Source organism: Hippocampus comes, unplaced genomic scaffold (genome assembly GCF_001891065.2).
Source record: "Hippocampus comes isolate QL1 unplaced genomic scaffold, H_comes_QL1_v1.1 scaffold35, whole genome shotgun sequence".
NCBI lineage: Eukaryota > Metazoa > Chordata > Actinopteri > Syngnathiformes > Syngnathidae > Hippocampus > Hippocampus comes.
The window spans coordinates 400,296-423,127 of NW_017805279.1; the positions used below are offsets into that span (position 1 = coordinate 400,296).

General features: G+C 45.8%; 3 protein-coding genes across 12 annotated transcripts in view; 1 reads left to right on the forward strand and 2 right to left on the reverse strand.

Annotated features, from left to right (window-relative positions):
• Positions 1–1,842: 1,842 nt before the first annotated feature.
• tcf19l (transcription factor 19 (SC1), like) lies at positions 1,843–7,792 on the reverse strand. 6 transcript variants are annotated; one of them, XM_019870898.1, is made up of 8 exons: positions 7,647–7,733; positions 6,487–6,563; positions 6,095–6,206; positions 5,663–6,016; positions 5,338–5,507; positions 4,854–5,262; positions 4,277–4,751; positions 1,843–3,738 (listed from the first exon to the last, which is right to left on the reverse strand). In XM_019870898.1, exons 4-8 carry the CDS (start codon positions 5,925–5,927, stop codon positions 3,387–3,389), a joined length of 1,671 nt encoding a protein of 556 aa, XP_019726457.1. In that variant the 5' UTR covers positions 5,928–6,016; positions 6,095–6,206; positions 6,487–6,563; positions 7,647–7,733; the 3' UTR covers positions 1,843–3,386. The 6 variants fall into 6 exon arrangements, with proteins under 6 accessions (XP_019726457.1, XP_019726459.1, XP_019726458.1 ...); XM_019870900.1 differs by having other exon boundaries at positions 4,277–4,742; positions 6,095–6,285; XM_019870899.1 differs by lacking the exon at positions 6,487–6,563 and having other exon boundaries at positions 7,647–7,754.
• A 3,292-nt stretch (positions 7,793–11,084) lies between these two features.
• Positions 11,085–19,292, reverse strand: LOC109516382 (uncharacterized). Of its 3 annotated transcripts, XM_019870892.1 has the most exons (11): positions 18,836–19,291; positions 17,122–17,181; positions 16,828–16,848; positions 16,303–16,569; positions 16,123–16,210; positions 15,720–15,949; positions 15,366–15,653; positions 14,712–14,893; positions 13,562–13,587; positions 12,297–12,389; positions 11,462–11,618 (listed from the first exon to the last, which is right to left on the reverse strand). In XM_019870892.1, the coding sequence occupies exons 2-11, from the start codon at positions 17,165–17,167 to the stop codon at positions 11,552–11,554; spliced, it is 1,308 nt and encodes a 435-aa protein (XP_019726451.1). In that variant the 5' UTR covers positions 17,168–17,181; positions 18,836–19,291; the 3' UTR covers positions 11,462–11,551. The 3 variants fall into 3 exon arrangements, with proteins under 3 accessions (XP_019726450.1, XP_019726451.1, XP_019726452.1); XM_019870891.1 differs by lacking the exon at positions 13,562–13,587 and having other exon boundaries at positions 11,085–11,618; positions 18,836–19,289; XM_019870893.1 differs by lacking the exons at positions 11,462–11,618; positions 12,297–12,389 and having other exon boundaries at positions 13,231–13,587; positions 18,836–19,292.
• Positions 19,293–19,536: 244 nt separating this feature from the next.
• The window catches only part of flot1a (flotillin 1a), a 7,070-nt gene continuing 3,774 nt past the window's right edge, over positions 19,537–22,832 (forward strand). The window contains exons 1-10 of one of the 3 annotated variants that reach the window (XM_019870770.1): positions 19,537–19,815; positions 20,316–20,379; positions 20,527–20,602; positions 20,887–20,977; positions 21,074–21,217; positions 21,282–21,401; positions 21,563–21,658; positions 22,006–22,340; positions 22,422–22,467; positions 22,559–22,696. In XM_019870770.1, coding sequence (XP_019726329.1) covers positions 20,337–20,379; positions 20,527–20,602; positions 20,887–20,977; positions 21,074–21,217; positions 21,282–21,401; positions 21,563–21,658; positions 22,006–22,340; positions 22,422–22,467; positions 22,559–22,696 — 1,089 coding nt within the window. In that variant the 5' untranslated portion in view covers positions 19,537–19,815; positions 20,316–20,336. The remainder of the gene's footprint in view (positions 19,816–20,315; positions 20,380–20,526; positions 20,603–20,886; positions 20,978–21,073; positions 21,218–21,281; positions 21,402–21,562; positions 21,659–22,005; positions 22,341–22,421; positions 22,468–22,558; positions 22,697–22,832) is intronic. The other 2 variants (XM_019870768.1, XM_019870769.1) reach the window with 2 other exon arrangements.

Here is a 22,832-nt window from a genome sequence, read left to right on the forward strand (position 1 = left end):
ACAATGGTACCTGCACCTTACATGTACATGTTTCAACCTGTGATCAAATCAATGCTTAGAATTAACAAAACAAACACAACAAAATGTGAAGCAGCAAAGAAGTACTACTATCCTGCGGAGTCCAGCAGCACTTTTTTTTTCTATTCCTGGGTGGTCTCCACATGAAGAGAGCATCACAAAGGCGTCCCCTCGCCAACTCTGTCACGTCGCGTCTAAGGCAAACATTGTCTCTTCTTTTCGCGGCGACTGACGCAAGGCTGAACTCACTCGAGGAGCGCGACCACGCGGCTCACGTTCAAAGCGGCCGGGACATTTTGCTCGTCATTAAAAGTTCACCAACAAACTTTCATCTTTCAAGTGCAGATGAACTATGTGTAGAAACACGAGTAGTGACTTTTATGACTCGGTACGTACAATAGTAACCCCAGAACCCCGAAACAACAATTGTTCTTGTTGGAATGCAAAGCCTTAATGTCCTGTTGAAATATTTAACCTCATGAATAATGAACTTCAATTCAGTGCCGGTATATATAAAAGTCATCTGTAACAGTATCCCAGGGAGAATGACTTGCTCCTTTGCAAATGTTCCCAAACGTGTGCACAGGTTAAGATGTTGCTAAATGTGCTTTTGTTGGCTTCTGCGCGCTTGTTGTGTTGAACTTTTCACGCTGCGCGTTTTTCATCTTTTAGCGTCTTTTGAGACCAATGCGAAGCACCGGATGAAAGGCCAATTAATTCTCAGCTTTTGGGGGACCGCGTCGTCGCCCGGGGGGGGGGGAGCCCCTCCCTCCTCCTTTCATATGGCAGCTCACTTTGAGGTCGCTTGTACAGAGAAATTATTAATGACGTTATTAACGTATGTGTGTGGGTGTGTAGCAGGGGGAGCAGGGCACGCTAAAGGTCGACATGGGGACAGTGGAGGAAAAAGTGTAAAATCTCATTTCCCGACAGGTAACAAGTTGGAGTAGGCCAAAGCTGTTATCGTCACACTTCCGTAAATGCACCTTCACTTGAGTGCAATAAACAAAGCTAACTAGAAAGAAAAATCGAGTTTTTTTTTTTGTGTGCGTTATAAATCTGCCATAACATCTAGCCTTAGGGCTAAATCAATACCGCACGTCATGTGATCACTATGTCTTGTAAAGGAATAGTGGATTGATGGGGATGGTACTCAGCGGCTTTATCCCGCGATGGTCAACACTCATCGTGGCAGCCTTATCGGGGCGCCCATTTTGTCTTCCAGTAAGACAGCCTTCAAAAGAGCACAATGATCCTTTTAGGGCCCAGTGGAGGCTTTTTAAAGACATCATAGTGGGAAGATAAAAGGAGGACCCAGCAGTGGGATGGAGAAGGGAGATGTTATTGAGATCAGTCACACACACACACACACACACACACACACACAGACACACACACACACACACACACACACACACACACGCTGAGGCATTCCAAGTAATAAGAGCACATCTGGCACCAAGACAACACTGCCCCCTTGTGGTTAACATTGAAAAGGCACTAGGAACATGAAAAACATCTTTCTCACGAAACAACACTACGAAGTGTGGTTTTAAATTCAACTGAAAAAAAGAAAAATCGTGCATTTTGCGCACACAGTTCACTCGTGATTGTACGGAGTCTCAGACATGACAAGTGGGGAGAAAAAAAATACTTTGTGAACACATTGTAACGAATATGTACGCAGCAGGAACTACTTTGTGGGAACGAATTATTTTTGTATGGACCGCTACACAAAATAGAAAGTGCGCACCAAGTAGCCGTGGGTTCTTGCGGGTCATTTGAATACGAAAATCGAACCCACCTTCTTTTCGAACCCACTGGGACGGGGTGATCGAATTTTATTTCAGGCTCGGGATGAGTTACAAGGACATCATGAAATGCTTGGCATTGGAAGGAAAAATTACCAGAGACATTGGAATAGGCGATTGAAAACCAGCTTGCTTTGCCGGCGGAGGTACGACTTGGACGCCGGAATCGATTTTATTGTTCAGCAACTGTAACGCTCTGCGTGGGATCATGATTTCCGGTGGATGTATACGAAATGAAAACTTTTGTCATAATGTCATTGCTTAATGTTGGGATCACATGAAAACGTCAGATGCAATAATTTGTGGCTTTTTGGAGGTACTGGTTAGGTCAGTGAGAAGCGAGTCTGTGAAGGTGCGCTCGATTTGTTTACACTAAATAGACAAATTAGCCAAAAGAGATGATGAACATTGTTGTGTTTACTGGATCAACACACAACGCAGATCTCACACACAACTCACACTTAAAACGTTCCTATTGTTTGCAAGTACACCAATGCACTAGGGGGCGATCATTTGAAACTCTTCTGAACACTTGATTTGTTTCTTCAAACATTGCCAGCTCGGCGAATACATTTTTTTTTTAAGTCTACCACTTCTCTCTGCCACCCCCTAGTGACAGAGTGGAATATGAAGTACAAGCAATCTGATTGGTCAACAAAGAAAAATCACATCACTCTGTCCCGACAATCAACAATTTCTTTTCTTATACAGATTGCTTGCCCACCACCTCATTAGCATTAAGACGATTAACATTGACTGAAGTTTCACAATGTAGCCACAGGGGGGCACCAAAAATGACCGTGCAGACCAATATATATATATTTTTTTACTCCCCCCAACCATTTGAAAACTGAAACCCGTGTTGAGGTCCAATAGACGGGAGAATCACTGGACACCATTAGGTACACCACTTAATAACATTAAGATTAAAAAAAAAAAAAATACTGCCTTTACAAAGACATTCATTTTTGATTTACAGGTATGTCTAGTCCAAGTACAGCAGGGGAACATCTTGGTGTCCCCTAAAATTTTAATTAATTCATAAGTCAGACTGCTGTTGGGGACGAATATTGTTGATATATTCTTTCAAGGTAGTGTGCAACTGAAGTCATGTTGTGGACAAACTGTAAATTATACAATTAACATTTAGATTCCGCTGCCCCCCCCCCCCAAAAAAAGTGTGATAAAAATTTATGGATGTCAATCTTAAAAAAAAATGGTGTACCTAATAAAGTGGCCTGTGAGGAAGAGCACCATGACATGGGCCTGTGAGCTACTGTCTCCAAAAAACGGCAGCGCTGCCTGTGTAGAATGGCAGTGGGGCAACAGATTATTGTCCATAGCACCTTCATCCTCAGGAAAGTAAAGGATAATGTCTGTTTTTCTGAGTCACTGGGTAGACATTTCCTAAAGTTTTATTTAAGGCTGAGGCGGGGGAAAAAAATCATCTTTATCGGCGAATTTCATCATGACCGACAGGAAAATCCCACCTGAGTCGTTGGATTCTTCCAAGGAGGCACGAGGACGTTGAAAATGAACAAGTGTTTGCGGTGGCTCTCAGCAGCAGCCGCAGTGGAAGTCAGCATTGGGGTCCCTCAGCAGCTTCTTGCGGTCCACGTGGAGACAGTCGATGTGGTACCAAGCATCGCACACGTCGCACTGGATCCACTGGACCGGGTCGTGCTGGGGCAACAGGCAGCGTGGGGCCGCGCACGGCTCCACCGACCCACCAGCCGACGGCACGGCCTTTGTCGGCTCCCCCTCCTCGTCTTCGTCCGACGAGGATGATGAGGATGAGCCTGAGGAGGACGAGGCCGAGGAAGTGGAGGAGGATGACGACGAGGAGGATGGCGAGGGTAGAGAGGGCCGAGGAGGAAGTGGGTGTTTCCGGGGACGGCCGCGACGCCTGCTGTGCGGAAGTTATCAGTGAGAGGAGGGAACGCTGGTGTGAAAATTACTCCCAGTAGAAATTTACGTTTAAAAAAAAGTGGGCATTTCATCAAACGGTCTTAACTTTGTTTTACATGTGATAGCTTAAAGCTAACACACAATGCAAAATGCCATAAACAGGCTAAAGAAATTAGCATCTGTGTTGCGGTAGTTATAAACTTGAAAAGAACATAGTTGGACACATTCAGACGAAGGATACAAAACCACATACGGTCATGTATTCTTTATCCCCAGAAAAAAAAACCAAAAAAAAAAAAAAAAAACAAGACACAAGACGTTAATCAATCAGTTATCTGAATGTTATTTTTGGTAGATATCAGAATAGGAGTTAAAATGCATGTCATGTGGTCCCTAATTGACCCCCCTTCGTAAAAGTTCAAAACTGCCTATAGATGGCTCCAAAGCCCCTTTTTTTTGTATTAGAATGTGTCAATTACTCAAGTTTCACTATTCACAGCTGTATGTCGAAAATGAAAGAGCACCTCACGTAGTCTTACCTAGGCTGCTGGTGGAACCTGTTGAACGCCGCGCGGCCCCGTGGTGCCGTGCAAACCCTCACCGAGGGCGACGCCAGGTTGTAGCTCTCGCCTCCCACCACCAGGGGTGAGAAAACCGGCGAGCTGTGAGCCCTCCGACGGCCCCTCGGCGCCGACAGCATGGGTCTTTGCTGGCGGAAGGCGGCCGTGTTCTGAAATTGATGTGGCGGCGCCGTGGCCTCCTGGCGGTCTTGTCTCTGTGGCGCAGGGGGCATGTGGTGCTGGTAATGGTGGTCCAGGCGGGTGTTGGTCATGGCGCCGTGGAAGCTGCCGATGGTTCTGATGCCCACCGGAAAAGGTTTGGCTTCGTGGGGACGCGGGTGGGAAGATGGCGGAGGAGGTGGCGGCGAGCAGAGATCATGCGAGGCGGACTTATAGAGACGACGCTTCTTCCTGCCTTGCGATCGCTGCGCTTCCTCCTCCAGACCTGCCGGGACTCAACCAGACCAGAAAACTCTGTTCAACATCATGAAAACGTAACAAGCGTGAATTCATCAAATTTAAATGATGATCTTCGCGTGCTGGCGGCAAGCCTCACCCATCCTACTCCGGGGCTCGTCCGAGTTCTCGTCTTCCAGCAGCACTGTGTGAGCCGACTTCCTGCGACTCCTGGAGGCCGGCACCAAGGGCTTGGGCGCCAAGGACTTAGGGGCAAGGCACTTTAGGCCCAGGGACTTGGGAGCCAGCGAGGAGGCGGCGGGCGAGACGGACGGCGGCGTAGAAGGCGGCGGCGGGGAAGAGGATCCCGGGTCTGAGGCAGCGCCGTCGTGGCTGCGGCTCCTCCTGAAGGTCCAGGCGCTGCCCTTCATCTTGCTCAGGCTGCCGATGGAGTTGAGGATGACGGTGGCGCGGTTGATGGACAGCTTGGACAGATCCACACCCGGCGCCGCCTTGCACTCAGAGTTGGTTCTGATCCGGTTCTGCAGGTCCGAGGAAAACGTCCCGGCCTGAAGGTAAAGAAGACAAAAATGCGGATCTTGAGCACAAGAGAAAATCTGGAGGTGGTCCTTCACGTGTCTCACCTTGGGAACGGTGATGGCGTCAAAGTCCAGCGGACTAACTTTGACCTTCTGGAAGAGGAAGTAGAACTCGGGACTGCCGGGAGCCGCCTGGTTTCCGAAGGTCAGCGCGTCGCCGTCCGACAGCTCCCATTGGATGCCGGCCTGCAGGCGGACCTCGTTCACCCAAGTGCCTGGAGAGCCACATTTGTGTCGATGTTTTTTCTTTCCACTTTTGAGTGGTTGTGTCGACATGTTTTTGTTCATGTTGTGTGGTGGCGTCGATGGATTCACGTTTAAAAAAAAAAAAAATTGTTCACCAACATGTGTGCTTATGTTCCCATCTCACCATGAGTGCTCCGGTCCTTGATGTGGACCCTCCATCCCTCCTCCTCCCCGCCATTGCTGGTGGGCTCGCGCTCGGCGTGCAGCTCGGCGTGGACGCGCGACACGACCGGTGAGTCCAGCGTGACATCGCACAGTTCTTCCGCCCGACCCAGACGGAACACAGAGTGGCCTGGTGCCGGCCTGAAGGTGTACAGGTCCCGCGTCGAGCCCCCCGCCGAGGAGCCAATGCGGAGTAGCTGGAAACACGGCTGCGCCCCCGACAGCATGACAGACGTTTTTGTCCTGGAAAAGCCCGACGGCCGCGCCCCGCCCTCCCCGGCGCTACAGCGGACCGCGTTGCATTCGGGGAGTCGCTCTGCTTGTGGGAAATGATTACGTTGAAGGCATCTGCGGTAGGCTGAATGGCATCTGATGTGAAGCTGGGTGGACTGACATGTGTAAATGAGGCTGTCTGAGCTGATGAGTTATGCAAATGAGCTATCCTCACTTGGCCTGGGGCAGGGGGGGGGGGCTCTGTGCAGGAAGGTTTGTGGGTAAAGAATAGGCTGTCAAAAAAAAAAAAGCTAAATAAACAAAAGTTCCTTTCAGCTTAATGATTCATGGTTTGTGCTCCCTCTACAGAATCTGAAAGAAAAAGAAAAACCGTGAAGCCAGCATAGAAGGCTGCCATTATCTACAGCTATGTTGTACAATTTAGTACAAGTTACAACACAAGCAAACAGTAACAATTAGCAATTATCATACCAGTGATGTTTGCATGCTACAACTGGGGCCTGAAGTGATACATGTAATATTCTGGCAATAAATAATTCATGCAGGACGTACATTTTCAAGGGTGTCCGTCTTTCTTCGAGTCTTGCAGTTTCTGTTTCGCCATTGCAACCTTCCCTCCGGAGAAAATCCTGTTTGAAGTCATGCAATGTAAAAGTAGTTTTTAGATTACAGTGAAACTCCTCAACAACGAAACCTACATGTGCGAAAATACCCCTAGGCCTAGTGTGAAAAAAATCTTCATGCATTAAAGCCATTCCCTCTTTTCTGCTTCCCCCTACAACGACAAGCCCCCCTGTTGCGTATTACGAAATCCTTTTCTCCACCCTTGCCTCGCAATAAGGTTCACTACAACGCAAACAAGCCTAAAAGCAATCTAAACTCAGCCTGCCACAGCCACTGCTACTGCTTAGCTCGGAAAGACAACAGCAACCACCACACTGGTTTACACATGCGCAGTAGTACATTAAATATTTGTTATTGTTCGTTTCAGACGCAGCACGAACGTTGCATTGCTGAAATGGCTACAAAACGGACCTTTGCAGACCAAGGAGTTAAGAAAAGAAAAGCTTTAACACTTGAAGACAGGATAAAAGTAATACAAATGAAAGACGGAGGATGCAATTAAAAGACATTATGCAAGAAATTGATGTAAGTGAAAGCGAATGCTGATCGTAAATTTCGCAATTTCTTTCCCGTTTTTTTTCTTTCTACACTGGCTATATGAAGTGTCAAATAAGTGTGTTCTCATACTTATGCACTATTGGAATAAAAATAAAGAGTACACATATATGTTGTGTGTGTGTTTACATCTGAGATAAAATTTGCTTTACTGTGGTGAAAAGTCCTCTGTTGTGAAAAAATGTGTGTGTGTGTGTGTGTGTGGATGTTGCTCCTGTGGCTGTTTAATTTGTCTCAGGGGATGTGTCGAGCACGCGGGCCACTTTTGCCCACCCGTTCAAGTGTCACTTTTTCTGGATCAAAAAAAAAAAAAACTTCACCGGAACCCCCACCCCCACAATCAGGTCAAACGTGATTACATAACTGTAAATCACACACATTGCTGATTAGGTCTGATTTGTATTTTTTTTTTTAACTTTGACTGAATTTGTACGGCTCGGACGTGCATATGGAGATCGAAAAGTCGGTGGCGTTGCCAAAGCTAGCTGACGTCGCTTCCTCCCCGACAAAAACAGCCAAAACGCGACACTTACGACGACGACAGCCGACCGAAGTTAACGGACTTCTCTTCTCCCCAATAACCGTCGAGCAGGCGTCGAACCACGGGGGAATGTTCGGCTTCGGCCGCCGTCGTCCTCCGGGCTGCCTTCTGCTCGATCCGCTTTCTTTCCTCCGGGGAGGAAGTACTTTGAAATTTGGCGCGTCGGGACAGCGATTTCCTAGCGCTCTTCAGACGTCACGTCCGGCTCCTCCCCGATTGGCCGGCAGCCAGGTCGTTTTCAGCGAGGACGCGCCCCTTCTTAAAGGGGCCCCGCGTCTTTTAAATGAGGTCAAACACCTGCCTGCGAAAACTGAACAAAGGGCACGAGAAATGTGAAAGTAAAAGTATCCTTCGGATATTGCTAGTACTCATGAAATTATTGATTAGGATTATTTATACTTGGACAGAAGCACTTGATGAAGAAACAAGAACAATGAAAACAAAGCACATCCACTGAAAATAGAGAAATTAGAAAAGATAAAAAGCAAATTCCTCCATTTTAGTTATAGGATGGCAAAACAATGCAGCACATCTGAAGATATGTATCATGGAACGGATTTAAGGACCCAAACTGTATTAAATATCTGTACCTCTCAGTCTGTTTTTCAATATATAGAACGCAGAGTACCATTTCGTGAACTCGGCAAGTACATTTTCGACTTTTCGTACACTTTAGCAGTACATCATAAAAAGAACTAAAAAGAGACATCCTAAAGCGATTGTGTATATGTGGGAGGTAGAAATAATTTCCATTTTAATAGAATAATCCGACACAAGGTGATTCAACTTCAAAAAGATGCCAACTGGGAAACATCGTACTGAAATTTCATTTATTCTGAATTATTCATTCATGACAGAAAAACATAAGCACTACAAAACTCTCGGCAGGATGCAAAAGGTCATACAGAGTGTAGAAATGTGAAATGGTTCTTCCAAGTGACAATGGAGCGTTTGTTTGTGGCTGTACAACAAAGTGGTTGAGTTAAAAAGAAATATGAAGCAGTATGAAACATTCATCAATAAGACTTGGCATCGCATGCACACAAAGCAGTTGACAGTCTCAAAAAAATAAAACACGTGTGAACTGGTGACACCTCGTGAACATTGTGTACATCCATGTTTGCTCCGTAACTGTACAAATCACTACGTGGGAATACTTCGACACAATTAATATAGTGTGAAATCATCTCTTCTTGAGTGACGCAAAATCTAATTTCAGGCTTTCATCTTGAATCAAGAATAGATTTACATCAATGACAATATTTCATGAAGTCTGTACTCGTTTTACGACTTCAACAAGTGCATGCGCTGATATGTTAATGTTAAAAAAGAAACGTGTTTATGTGTGCGAGTAACTCACATTTAAAAAATATGTGTTAAAAAATAATCGGAAAATGTCATAAGGCATCGCGTCCATGCACATAGTTGAGACCTGCCCTGACCAATATGGCGGCGGCTTTGGCGGCTAATGTCGAGCCCAATGTGTTTAATGTTTAAAAGTCAAAAGTTCTTTGATTTTAAACAACAAAATTAACTATTACCAATGTTACTCATTTTTGCTAATCCACAACCAAGACTTTCAGAGTAGCAAAACAGCCGTTGCTAAATAATTAGCATCAGAAAGGGAAAGAACACTCAGATTTTCCAAATAGGACGAGGGCAACTTTTGACGTTTCGAAATAGATAATATGTATTTACATATGCTTATAAGTGCATGAGTCAAAGATTGTGTCGAAATAAAAATTCCGCTAAATGCCCAAATTGAGGAAAAGCATGCAGAGTGAAGAAAAATGTTTGTATTCACAACCATCGGTAAGGACAATTTCATTTCAAATCAATCAGTGCTATCAGATATATTGCTTACATTAGTCAAGCTCAAGCATTTCCACTTATCTATATATCATTGTGGGTATATGTATATATATAAGAAACATGCCATAGAAAAATCAATCCTTTAACATTAGTAAACAGTACGTTCACAGACGTATTTACATTAGCTGCTACTAGCTTGCGGGGTGATTATTACTTTCTTCAAAATGTTGTGCTTATCCTTGTCGGGGCCTGACATCTAATTTGATCGAAACACCCATTCACTAACACACACACACACACACACACACACACACACACACACACACACACACACACACACACACACACACGTTCCAATATTTAAAATGTGATTCCCTGATGCTGCTCCAATTGACTTTAGCGACGAGATAATTGGATCATTTCGTCTACGGCTAGGAAGTCGTGATCACTCAATCGGTCATACATCCAATATGTTTTCAATGTGGGCTAAACCTAAAAATGTCTCGACTCACGTCATGTAACTCGAGTGAGTCCTTGACGTCCGGTGATTCCAGAAGCTTCTGTGCAAGCCGGAGTTCAATTAGCCACAATTTTGGTCAACATGATTGGCTGCTCAATCTCTTCAAAATGTTGTGCTTATCCTTGTCGGGGCCTGACATCTAATTTGATCGAAACACCCATTCACTAACACACACACACACACACACACACACACACACACACACACACACACGTTCCAATATTTAAAATGTGATTCCCTGATGCTGCTCCAATTGACTTTAGCGACGAGATAATTGGATCATTTCGTCTACGGCTAGGAAGTCGTGATCACTCAATCGGTCATACATCCAATATGTTTTCAATGTGGGCTAACCCTAAAACTGTCTCGACTCACGTCATGTAACTCGAGTGAGTCCTTGACGTCCGGTGATTCCAGAAGCTTCTGTGCAAGCCGGAGTTCAATTAGCCACAATTTTGGTCAACATGATTGGCTGCTCAATCTCCATTTGGAGTTGTTTCCACCAAATCCCCAGAGACGGAGACCTCAACGGAAGCGGTTTAGTTTGTGGCTCACATGCAGTGTGATTGGACAACTACTCTATAGTCAACGACGAGTGCTTGTGTTGAAGGCATGCACACAGTTGTTTTGTTCTTCTTCTGATGTCGCGCTTAGGTCGGTATTGTGCTCGAGGTCATGTCGTCAAGTGGGGTGCCTGGACCCCCAGTGGTCGGCAAAATCATTTTTCACACCTTTGGAAAAATTTCAGTGACCATGGCTCGGTAGAGGAAGGATTTGCAAAATGTGCTCATGAAGAGGGTCTCTTATAGAAGGCAAAACTTCCAGTAGGATATCAAATTTACATGTGCCACTCATCAACAAATTCAGCTTTGTTATAACACAGTTTTGAAATCATTCTTTGCAACCAAGTGCGAGAGTTAGCGCGTCCACGATTGGTGAAATAAATGACGTCGTGACGCAGGCGGCTAACTAGCATGGTTCACAGTCGCTGGAGAGTTCGGAAAAGTCGCTACAAATCGCTAAGTTGTCAACACTGATTGTGCTTTTACAAACTAGCTCCTCTTTGTTCACAGACATGTTGTTACTCAATTTGGTTCCTTTCTATGATGTTCGATATTTCGGTTGACATGTTCCAGAAAAAAAATATTTTTCAAGGTCTAAATTTAAGGTTGAATTGCTTTTAGGATTATTAGAGGGTCTTTGGACCCCAAAAGTTTGAAAACCCTTTGTTGTAGTTGACACTGATGTCCGGATCGGTGATTGTGCTTCCCTCAAAATAGCTCGCCACTGGATGGATGCTAATGCTACCTTTCAGGTGCTCTGTGACGCGTCCTCCTTTTGCTCAGCTTCTCCGCCCTCGGCCGCCGTTTCATCGCCAGTGGGCGGATCGACGGGGGTTCGGACGTCTCCGTCGGGCACCGTCGCGGCTGCCAGGCCGTCCGGGAGATCTCTCTCGGACACCGGGCTCGGGAAATGAGCGTCGAGGAGAGGCTTGTGGGAGGCAAAGGTCACGGTGGCGTCTGTATCGCTGTCTGGGGGCAGGCCCGAGTCGACTCCGGAGTCGCTCATCTCCAGGAAGTTGGTGTCTGACGTGAGCGCCTTGTAGCCGCCCGCTTTGGAAACCTCCACACCCTGAGCCAAAGACAGGAATGGGATTGATTGAAGAAGTTTGGATGTCCATGTGTAATCTGACACTAGCTTAGCTGCTACATTAGCTTAGCTGCTAACGTCATACAAACACAGTGTATTTTTTTTTAAGATGAAGTCGAGTGGAGGAGGCACAAGAGGGAAGAGTTTACAGAACAGGAAGTCGTCCAAATTCAGGTCAGCTGGGGGGGCGGGGGAAGGCATCATTCATTTATGAACACAACCCACCAACATTATTTATAGATTCATTCCTCTCCTCGCACACATGCACCAACACAAGATATGGTGTTGAAATTGTCTCTTCATTGCAGGGCTGATCAATGTTGCCCTAAATTAACATTTCTTTTTTAAACTATAATACTAGCCGACTCACTCTCGGCTCGTGGCTCAGTCGAGAAGAAGTGGAAGTGATCAAGTGATTGAATTCAGTTTTGAGGCAAAAGTGGGTACGGTACTTTTGTTGGCAAAAACATTTCCACCAAGCACTGTATGGTTTGAACACTTCTCTGGCTTGTGAACAAAAAATGCTACACGGTAATTACAATTTTAAAACCTCAATTTATTTATTTATTTTTTTGAGGGAGAGTGCTTGGATCTACTTTCGGGGTGCTGTAGCACACCCCCTAAAAACAGGCTTGACACCCCTATGACGGTCACACTGACCTTGATGGTGACGTCGGAGTCCTCAGCTGGTTTGTTGCACGTCGACTGCGCGAGTGACTCTTCTGTGAACCTGCTGTATGCCTCATGGACCACCTGTACACACACACACACACACACACACACACACACGCAGAATGTGAGTGACTGGGGTCCACAAACACAGAAGGACACACTCACATACAGTGAAGCCTCGTTTCAACGTTTGGGATACGATCCGCACGGAGATGAGAGCGCACAACAGCTTTTTGATTCATATCTATGTGAACACAACACCCAACACAACAGCAGAGGACCAACACAATCACAGTTTCACTTGCCAGCTAAACACACACGGACATGGACCCAAAAAGGACAAAAACGCAATCCACAGGAAGTGACATGACAAGACAAACACACACACACACACACGCACACGCACTCTGACCAAGCTTCAACTGCGACAGCGAACGAAGGGAAAAGAGAAGACGGGGGAAACAAAGGGGCTGAAAGAAGCAAGGAAGGAAGCAAGGGCGGATGAAAAAAGGGGAGGGAAAGAAGAAAGCAAGGAAGGAATTGAGGAAGGAAGGGAGTGAAGCAAGGAAGGAAGAGAGGGATGGAAGGAAGGATGGGGAAAAAATGAAGGGTGGCAAAAAGGAAGGAAGGAAGGAAAGAAGGAAGGAAGGAAGGAAGGAAGGGTGAATAGTGTGGAACTTTTCAATACTAGCAAGTAGCTAAACAGGACAGAACCATTTCAACATGGTTGAGTGTCTAAATTTCATGTGGCAAGATTTTGAAAAGGAAACGTGATTGCTTTGTAACTGATTCACGATGAAGATTATTTCATGTTGAAGTGAGAATGTTTGAACGTGTGCAGTATTTGGGGTGAGGAGGAAGAATTGCAGTCAGCAAGTACATTGAAATGGTGATAGTAGTTTGTCTTGGGGTTTTTTTTTTCCGACCTGGTTCTCCCTCAAGACGCACGACTGCGCAACCGAGCAGCTTGTCGGGATCCCAATGACATTTAGTTTCGGATCCGCTCATGTTCACTTTCTGGACTTTTTGCCAAATGAGTCCGTGGATCAACTCGGTACCTGCCCGGCTGGTCAACATCCATCACAGCGCTACAATTTCATGCGTTCACAACTGCGTTTGGATTTGAGACAATTCAACCGGGCGGGCGGTTGATCGCGGGGGGGGATCTTCATTTGCCAGAAAAGTTCATCTACGGGACATTTAGCTGGAAGACGAAGAGCAGAAACAAGGAAGCCACAACACGGTTGTCTCACCGGGAAGACGCTCCCACTTGACGCTCCTTAAAGTCAGAGGCACAGGCGATAACGTTATTAAGCACCACAACCAAATCGGTCAACCGGGGCGGGCAAAGTACGCAGCGGCGCTGCCAATCCGTTCTTTAATGAAAGCCTTCGCACTATCAGGACTCCTGCGACATTTGTTGCATTAACCCTTTCATGCACCCTATAACCTGATAACATGATAAGCTGTCCACTGTAGTAACCGCCGTCCCTGAAAGGGTTCAGCAGCCATTTTTTTCCCGAGGTTGAAATGGCTTGATGAAAATGAATTTACGGTTTTATTTTGTTTCTCATTCGTGGAACTCCTTCAATAATTTGGTTTCTTGAAAATATGAACACCAAACAATGTCAGAATTTTTTTTAATGCATTTAAATGCATTACATAATGAAGTTATTGTCAACTAATTAAAATTCACCTAGAAATCACGCATTAAAAAAAAAAGAATGAATCGTATTCATCATTCGTATTATGATTATACTATTGTGAAACTAAATATTGTTACATTTATATTTCACATGTTCTAATTACATAAAGTCATTGGTCAATTCATTACATTAAGGCGGACTACACCCTGAACCGGTCGCCAGCCAGTCGCAGCGGGCACATATAGAGACAAACGACCATTCACACCCACGCCATCGCTGAGTGGGAACCGATCCCACGCCGCCCGCACACAACTCCGGCCAGTGTACCACGACACCATCAGTGACTTGTATACAGGATATTATGTGTAAAAATAAATACGTAGAAATAACAATTTAACACGTTTTTTTGGTTTCCCTCAATGACAAATCTTCAATTTTGAAACTAAGATGATACTTTTGTAATTTTATTGATAAGTCAGTTGATTTTTTTTTTTTTTTTGGGTATTATTATCAGTAATGACAGTCGTCGTTATAGTCGCAGTAATAATAGTCGTATTTTATATTTGATTCTATTTACGTGCCACACTTTGTTGCGGCTGCATTTTCTTTTAAGTGCTCTAAAAATAACCTCAAGTACGTACAACTGACCTGTGCGTTTCAAAACTCAAATATGGTCTGTTTTTGTTTTTTTTTTCTTTCCAAATTCACGTACCGCACCGGCGGCCACCAGGCACGAGACGGTACGGCGAGGCATTACCTGTCGAAAGGCCTCGCCCTCCTCGCCCTTGCCGGCCTGCTGGGCGAGCAGCGTCAGCTTCTTGTTCTTCTCGTTCCTCTTGTGCACCTTGTAGAGGCACGACAGCAAGCACAGCAGCAGCATGAAGGCCAGCAGGCTCAGCAGCGACAGCACGGCCAACGTCAGCGGCGGCAGCTTGGAGGCTGCCCGGCGACATCGCAAAAGGTGGAGCTTAATCACAGTTGTCAATTCATATGCAAAAATGTTCTGGAACATTTTTTGTTTGAAATAAAACAATTCTAAAGTAATGCGCTATATTAAAAACATACATCAATCACACAATAAATAGGTTTTAAATAATTCAAAACGATTTCATTAATTATGCAGCTCCACCAGGGGGCGGTATAATGCAGGCAAATGTACTATCTACACAAAGAAGACGGTCACAACAACTGAGTAAGCCACAGTAATATTTTCCACAGAGGATAAAAAAATATATGTCTGTGAGGAAATATGTCTTTGGGGAGAAGTACACTATACTACCGCTGACCCTTTTGAAAACAATAAAAACAAACCCACTTTTAAAACCAATTCAGTCTAATGGAATTAAAAATAAAAAATATGAAATAAACACTATATAGCAAAACCCCAAACTATCGTAACCCTATTTCTTACCAACCACGTCCACGTAAACGTGAGCCACGGGGAACCCTGCCAGGTCCGTGATTTTGAAGACGCCCTCGTCAGACCCTCGCACCTTCCTCAGCAGCAGTTCCGAGCCGTCCACGCTGACGCGGCCTGCCAGCTGGGATTCCGGCGGTGTCACCAGAACGCCTCGCTCCAGGATCGGACGGTCCTGGTGGCCGGATTTGGGCCTGTAGACCACATTTACTTCGCCGTGGTCCAGGTAGAGTTTTACGGTCATGTCGGCTCCATTGGAAGGGTGCAGGAAGTCCTGGTGCTCTGCGGTCGCAAGGGAAACGTTAAAGGGGACTTGTAGTGTATAACAGGCATGGGTTTCCGCCTCACCTCGCACATGAAGGCAGTTCCTCCTTCGTACTTTCCCCTCGTGGTCGCGCACGGTGAAACTGCCCTCGTCAGCCATCTTGACCGAGTGCAGCGCCACGCTCTTGTCGGTCACACTCAGGCGTCCGGCGTAGGCGTCGGCCAGCACCAGCGTGTGCCGGAAGAGTAGTGCGGCCGGAGGTTCGGTTGCGTGCAGGAAGTCCGAATGGTTGACGTGGCGGACAGGACCGGGCCTGAGCGGCGATGGGGATCAGAGAGTGGATCAAGAGGGGAAACTTCCAGTGTCGAAGATTTTGAAGGTTGGGGTTAGGATTTGGGTTAGGGTTTAGAATTTATGGTTTAGGGTTAGGCAAGGGTTTTTGTTTTTTTGTTTTTTTTTTTGTGAACAACATCAAGGTAAGCGTACCTGAACTCCAAGCTGATTGGACCTTGCACCTGGTTCAAGTGGATGTAGTAAGTGTCTCCGTACTTGACCACTTCCTCCACGGCACAATCTAAAGACAAAAACAAACAAACAAAAAAAACCCAAATATACGAGGCTGATGTGAACTCTTTTGTCCATTTTTTTCCCCTTGTTGTTGTTTACCTCGGACGTCAAGAGTGAGGCGCCGAAGCACGCCTTCATTCCTGCTGACCACGTAGACGCCCTCGTCTTCCTCCTGCACGTCGTCCAGCACTAGGTGGCCATAGGGATTGAGACGAGCTCGTCGGTGCAACACTTTTCCTGCACGAAGGAGCGGCACCTCCACGCTCTTGTTGGTCTTGGGACGGAAGACCACCTGGCCGACGTCACCAGCCGGGATGTCGATGTGGATGTCTTCACCGAAGAAGGCCGTCCTGTGCTCTTCCTTGACTGGAAAATATAGTTTAGTTAGTAAGTCTGCCCCATTGTCATTTGGTGTTCCACAGAGTTCAGTTTTGGGGCCCTGCTGTTTTCATTGTATTTGCTGTTTCTTGTTTTTAAAATGCTATAAAAATAAAGTTGAACTGAGCTGAGTATGTTGACCATTTTGATAATTTTTCATCCCCTATGCTCACCTTTATCAACATTATCTCAGTGAACAATATCCCAGTTGTGCTGTTGCCAAACTTTGGTGGAGGTCAAGCTTACCTTTAAAGGACGCTGATGCAGCTGAAAATGACAATAAAGGTTTGAGATAGTTAAATTTAACAAATCGTGGCATCGTTTACTTGTATTTGATCTTTAAATAAGTTGAAAGCATTCCTGGTGCCGGAGCCTTTGAAATGTCGCGACAGCTCACAATAGTGCATGAGGGAGGAGGGGGCTGGGAGGGGGGGGGGTCGATATGCTGAGTTTGCACAAAATACGGTGAGGGGGGAGCACTTAAGTGGAACACGGTGGATTTGTAAAATGAGCGTCTTCCCAGTGAGCCGAGAGGCTTACCCGTGCAGAGCAGGTTGCTAAGCAACACACACGCCATGCCTCTCATCTTCAACACGCAGGCTGGGGGAAAAAAAAGAAACAGAAAAGTTTATTAGATAATACACCATAGACACAATCTACATATTTAGAAAAATAACTATCCCTGTCAGAGTAGGATTGATTAACTATTGGCATATGGTGTCACATATCAGCCAAAATCAATATTGTGCAATTGAGAGGACATATTTTATGCATAATTCATGAAGCCTGTAAGACAAATTCATAATCATGTGATATATGCCTCGTATATTTTCGTAATATTTTGGCCATTGCTACTCATTTATAATGAACTGATGTGATCCTATATTAGAATATATGTAAAAAAATAAATAAATAAATGTTCTTGACACATATGGAAGCTTTAGACTGAGGGTTCCCCCCCCCAAGAAGAGGTTGATGAAGTCGCCACTGAAGGCCCAGGTACCAAATGCATGCTGGCTAAACGCTTCCCTCTTGACGGGTGGTCATTGCTCCCCTGCCAATTAGCTGCAATTAGCACCGCTTTGTTGACGTCGGCAGCTTCCATCCGGCCGAGTCAGTCACTCAGCGAGGAGGAGGAGGAAGAGGTGTAGGGCTTCCATCACTCTCCACTTACACTCAGTTGGATTCTCAGTTTTTTTTGGGTGTATGTGAATATTCGTTATTTGAAAAAAGGATATGTTTAAGAGGCATGGCCTAGTGAGTCTGGTTTATCTGCGTGTGAGCATTTGGCTGTGAGTTGAGGTCGAGGGCAGCTCCTTGAAAGCGTTTTCATTTTGCATGTTGGTTTGGCGGGTTGTCCCAATGGCTGACAGTGCATCGGTGACTGAGGCCCTCTCGCCCTCACATTTGAGGCTATTTTAGTACCTAAATTGCTCATTGCTAAATTGTTTTGTCCACTTCAATTGAGTGTCGATGCTCTCTCTCACCTAAAATTTTGGCTCGCACCGCAAAGCAAGCAAGTCAAGGTACAATTACAATTCCACCACAGTTGCTCACGTTACATTTTCTCATAACCCCTGAAAATCAGACGCCATTTTAGCATGCTTCAATCCCATTTAAACAAACGGCTCGCTCAGTCCTCTCTTGTTCCGCGAGGCCTCGCCTCCTCCTCATCTTTTTCCTCTTCATCTTCCTCCATGCAGCCAGTGTTGCAGCCAAGGGTGTGTCGGGACCAGCATGCCTGCTGCCTGTCCCGCCCCACTCAGCGGAGGGGGGTCCCAGATGGAAGAAAGATGGAGGAAGATGGGAGTGCAGTTATGGTCAAATATGTGCATTATGAGTTTATGGACGGAGGAGGGGAGTCAGGGGTGGGGGCATCCTGTGTTTGTAGCAAGCAAATAAATAATGATATGTATGTCTTTATCTATAGGCTATATTAGGGCATGGTAAAGAACACTTTGGATGAGAAGTCTTCAAAAGCAAAAATAATGTGGCACATGTTCATACAAATATATCCCATAATCAATAAACAGAGGCAATGAATGCATGCGTGGCACATGTTCATCCCATAATCAATAAACAGAGGCAATGAATGCATGTGTGACTTTTTATAAAAAGTCCATTGTGTGTGTAGATGCTTCGTGGTGGTATGAAGATGCTTGAAATGACAATCCGCCCCAAAACCAAGAGTACGAAATGCTAATCGTGCATTCGTTTCAGTACAAGGTGCTGCAGTGTAATAGTTGGTTGTTACCTTCCGTCGTATTGGAGAAACGAGGACGCAGAGTGTTCCTTATTTGTGTGCGGAAATCACCTTTTCCCTCTTTCAACAAGCTCGTCCAAGCTGAAAGCACCACAGCACGGCGGCCATCTGGAGAAAACGAGAGAATGAGAGAGACGAGGAGAGCAAGAGCGAGACTTTCAGCGTAACGACGACCACGACGATGCCGCCTTTGTGCGCCTTCAGGGACTCGGCGACGCTCGGGAATCTTCGGCTGCTTTCGGTAAATATTGCCCGAAGCCGCCAGCTGGCGCTCTATTTGGATACAGACGCTTTCCGTGTGATTGATTATGTGTTCACGAAATAACCGTGGCAGGTGGTCGGGGAACACAAGGGCTTCTCTGCTGTACTATCAGAATTAATACATTACTGCTGAAAAATGTGAATAAATGACGAAACCTTTAAATATGAGGGGCAACGGTTCTCAAAACAAGTGAAATTAAAGCTCGAAATACCCAGAAAATGGGAGTTTAAAGGTGCAATGACTTAAAACGTAACATTTTGCATATTAAAAACATGGGAATAGGCAACATATAAATGTAAAATAAGCGTGAATTTCTGTTTTTAAGAGTATATTACCTATGCTACAGGTTAAACACACATGAAAAACGGTAAAAAAAAAAAAAAGCACCAGCAAGTGCTCGAGCCACACGGCGTACTGTTGCTGTGATTCCTCATTTGGCCTTTTGAGGGCGACATAACACACTTTTCTCGTCGGACATCCTCGTTAGAAAAGAGTCAAGCGTCATTCGATCGACGGCCACCGGGAATTTACGTCATCATTTCTGTACCGTCTGCTCCAACCGAGCGCATCGGTTACTGTTTATCATTATTATTTTGCGACTCGACCACCTGCAACGCGTCTACGCTGTCCTTGTCTCATCCACACAAACGCAAACCCCGTTCAGCTCTTCCTTCGAAGGTAGGTTTCAATCATCTTTTCTCTTTGTTTGGTAAACCTCTCACAATTTGTTTTGTGCTAATTTCGATATTTGACATAAAATGCAATTTGCTAACTCCCCCTAGTGTTCCCAAGTATTTTTTTTCCGGGGATCTTGCGAAAGACGGATCTATTTGTTGCTGAAAGGCGCTCAATGACGTTGACGACGTCATTGCGTAAATACGTCATCATTACAAAGATTACGCAGTAAAACAAATACTGGAAATGCGTCTATTGGGTCTATTTTAGTCATATAAACACTAGAAATTATAGGTTGATTTTTGTATTAATCTTATACACAATTGTGTCTATACTTTGGTTTTACGTGTAAATATTGAAACATACCAACTACATTTAGCAGCTCACAATACACTTTTCTGAAGTACTCAAACAGGGCGTGCGTTTTAAATACACGATTGTTATCAATGCACGCCCTCGTATCCTTTCTCGTAATGAGTACACTAAGAAGAAAGCCATCCTGCGGTCCTCTTTGTACATGAGTTTGCTTTTCAGGCTCCAGGAGCACCAACCGACATGTTCTACACCTGTGGGCCCAACGAAGCAATGGTGGTGTCAGGTAACTCCCTCTCATCATGCACGACGGCAGCGGCTCTCAAACTGGAACCCCTGCAAACTTTCAATGGCTGTGTTGTTTAGAATTTTTTTGTATCTTCTTAGACAATGTCTTTGTTTTTTTTTTTTCCTGCCGCCCACCACATCCCAGGCTTCTGTCGCTCCCCACCGCTGATGATCGCCGGTGGCCGGGTCTTCGTTATCCCCTGCATTCAGAAGTTGCAGAGGTAGCAAAAATTACACAGCTTTAAAGATCTACAAAAATAGCAACAGAAGAGATTTATTAACTTTGAGGAAACAGAACCCCCCACACACCCATTAATGTTGCCCTGTGTGTCCGCCTATAATGCCCATGCCAAAAATTGCCACTCATTGCCCCCCAATCTTTGGAAGGTTAACACAAAAATATTGTGCAGTGGAACAGTGTATTGAGCTGTCCATCTAGGTGTTTCTCAAACTAATATCACAATATACATTTACATATTTTTTTATCATGGACTAACAATCTCAGGATCTCGCTGAACACCCTGACCCTGAACGTCAAGAGCGACAAAGTGTACACCCGCCATGGCGTGCCCATCTCCGTCACGGGCATCGCACAGGTCAGGTGGAAGCTCGACTCAGCCCTGAAGAGACTCGGCAGATTTTGTCTTCACAATACGTTTTTTTTTTTTTTTTAAATCTCAATTTCTCCATAGATGAAGATTCAGGGTCAGAACAAGCAGATGCTAGCCGCCGCCTGCCAGATGTTCATGGGCAAGTCGGAGGCGGAGATAGCGCACATTGCCTTGGAGACGCTGGAGGGACACCAGAGGGCCATCATCGCGCACCTGACTGTCGAGGTGACTTGAAACGAGGGCCGGACTCGTGATTGCGATTTATTATGCGCTCATTTTTTTTTCGCAGGAGATCTACAAGGACCGCAAGAAGTTCTCTGAGCAGGTTTTCAAAGTGGCGTCGTCTGACCTGCTCAACATGGGCATCAGCGTGGTCAGCTACACGCTCAAAGACGTGCATGACGACCAGGTCGGTGGTTGCGTCAGTGCAGTGACACTTTGACCCCCCCCCCCACCCCACCCCATAAATACCGCCCCACATATTAAACATAAAAGAAACCGCTGTTTTTTTCCAAGTTGCAATCCATTGTGTGTTTTTATGAAGTATGTTTTGTTGTGATTGTTGCTCAGGATTACCTGCACTCCCTGGGGAAGGGTCGCACGGCGCAGGTGCAAAAAGACGCTCGCATCGGCGAGGCGCTCAACAAGAGGGACGCCGTCATGAGGGTGAGCAGATTCACTTCGTCGCCCCATTTGAGGAAAAAAAAATGCACTGCAAATGAGAATGCAGAACTTGAGTTGATTCAACTCAATTACCCCCAAATAAAGTTCAGCTGTTCTAGTCGGCTTTTCCTGAGCCGTTTGCTTACTTTTCGCTTCAGATATTGAATTCGTTATTTACTTACAAACTGGCAACGTGGCTGCCTTCAGAATAAACAAGTCACATTCAGACTCTTGTGTTAAATGTGAGTTTGCACACACCAGCCAACAATCCAAGTGCCGCAAATAAACTTCAGCTGTTCTCGTAAACTTATGCTGACTTGTATTTGCTTTCTTTAAAAAAAAAAAAAAAGGAGGCACACGCCATGCAGGAGAAGGTCTCGGCGCAGTACAAGAACGAGATCGACATGGCCAAGGCGCAGCGCGACTACGAGCTGAAGAAGGCGGCGTATGACATGCAGGTGAACACCAAGAAGGCCGAGTCGGAGATGGCCTACCAGCTGCAGGTAGCCAAGACCAAGCAGCGCATCGAGGAGGAGCGCATGCAAGTGCAGGTGGTGGAGCGCAGCCAGCAGATCACGCTGCAAGAGCAGGAGATCACGCGCAAGGAGAAGGAGCTGGAGGCCAAGGTCAAGAAACCCGCCGAGGCCGAGAAGTACCGCCTGGAGAAGCTGGCCGAGGCCCAGCGGTCAGTCGCGCCTGTTTTGCCAACAATTTCACCATTTTTGACTTTACTGACTTTTTGTTGCCTCTTTTTGTGTGCTCGCAGTCTCAAGCTGATCATGGAGGCGGAAGCGGAGGCTGAGTCCATCAGGGTGACGAAAAAAAAATTTGCAAATTTTTTCAATGTTATCTTTTTTTTTTTCAGTAATACACACCAACTTTTTTTTTTTTTCCCGGCGGCAGATGAAAGGCGAGGCAGAGGCATACGCCGTGGAGGCCAAGGGCCGCGCCGAGGCGGAGCAGATGGCCAAGAAGGCCGCTGCCTTCCAGCTGTACGGCAGCGGCGCCATGGTGGACATGTTGCTGGAAAAATTGCCCCTGGTGAGACACGCACAAGTCCAGGGTGGACTTTAGCTCAAGAGGGCAAAACCCGACAGAAAATGGTAGACAGACGTACTCGGTTTTGCACCTGCTTCCACTAGATGGCGGAAGAGATCAGCAAGCCTCTGTGTGAAGC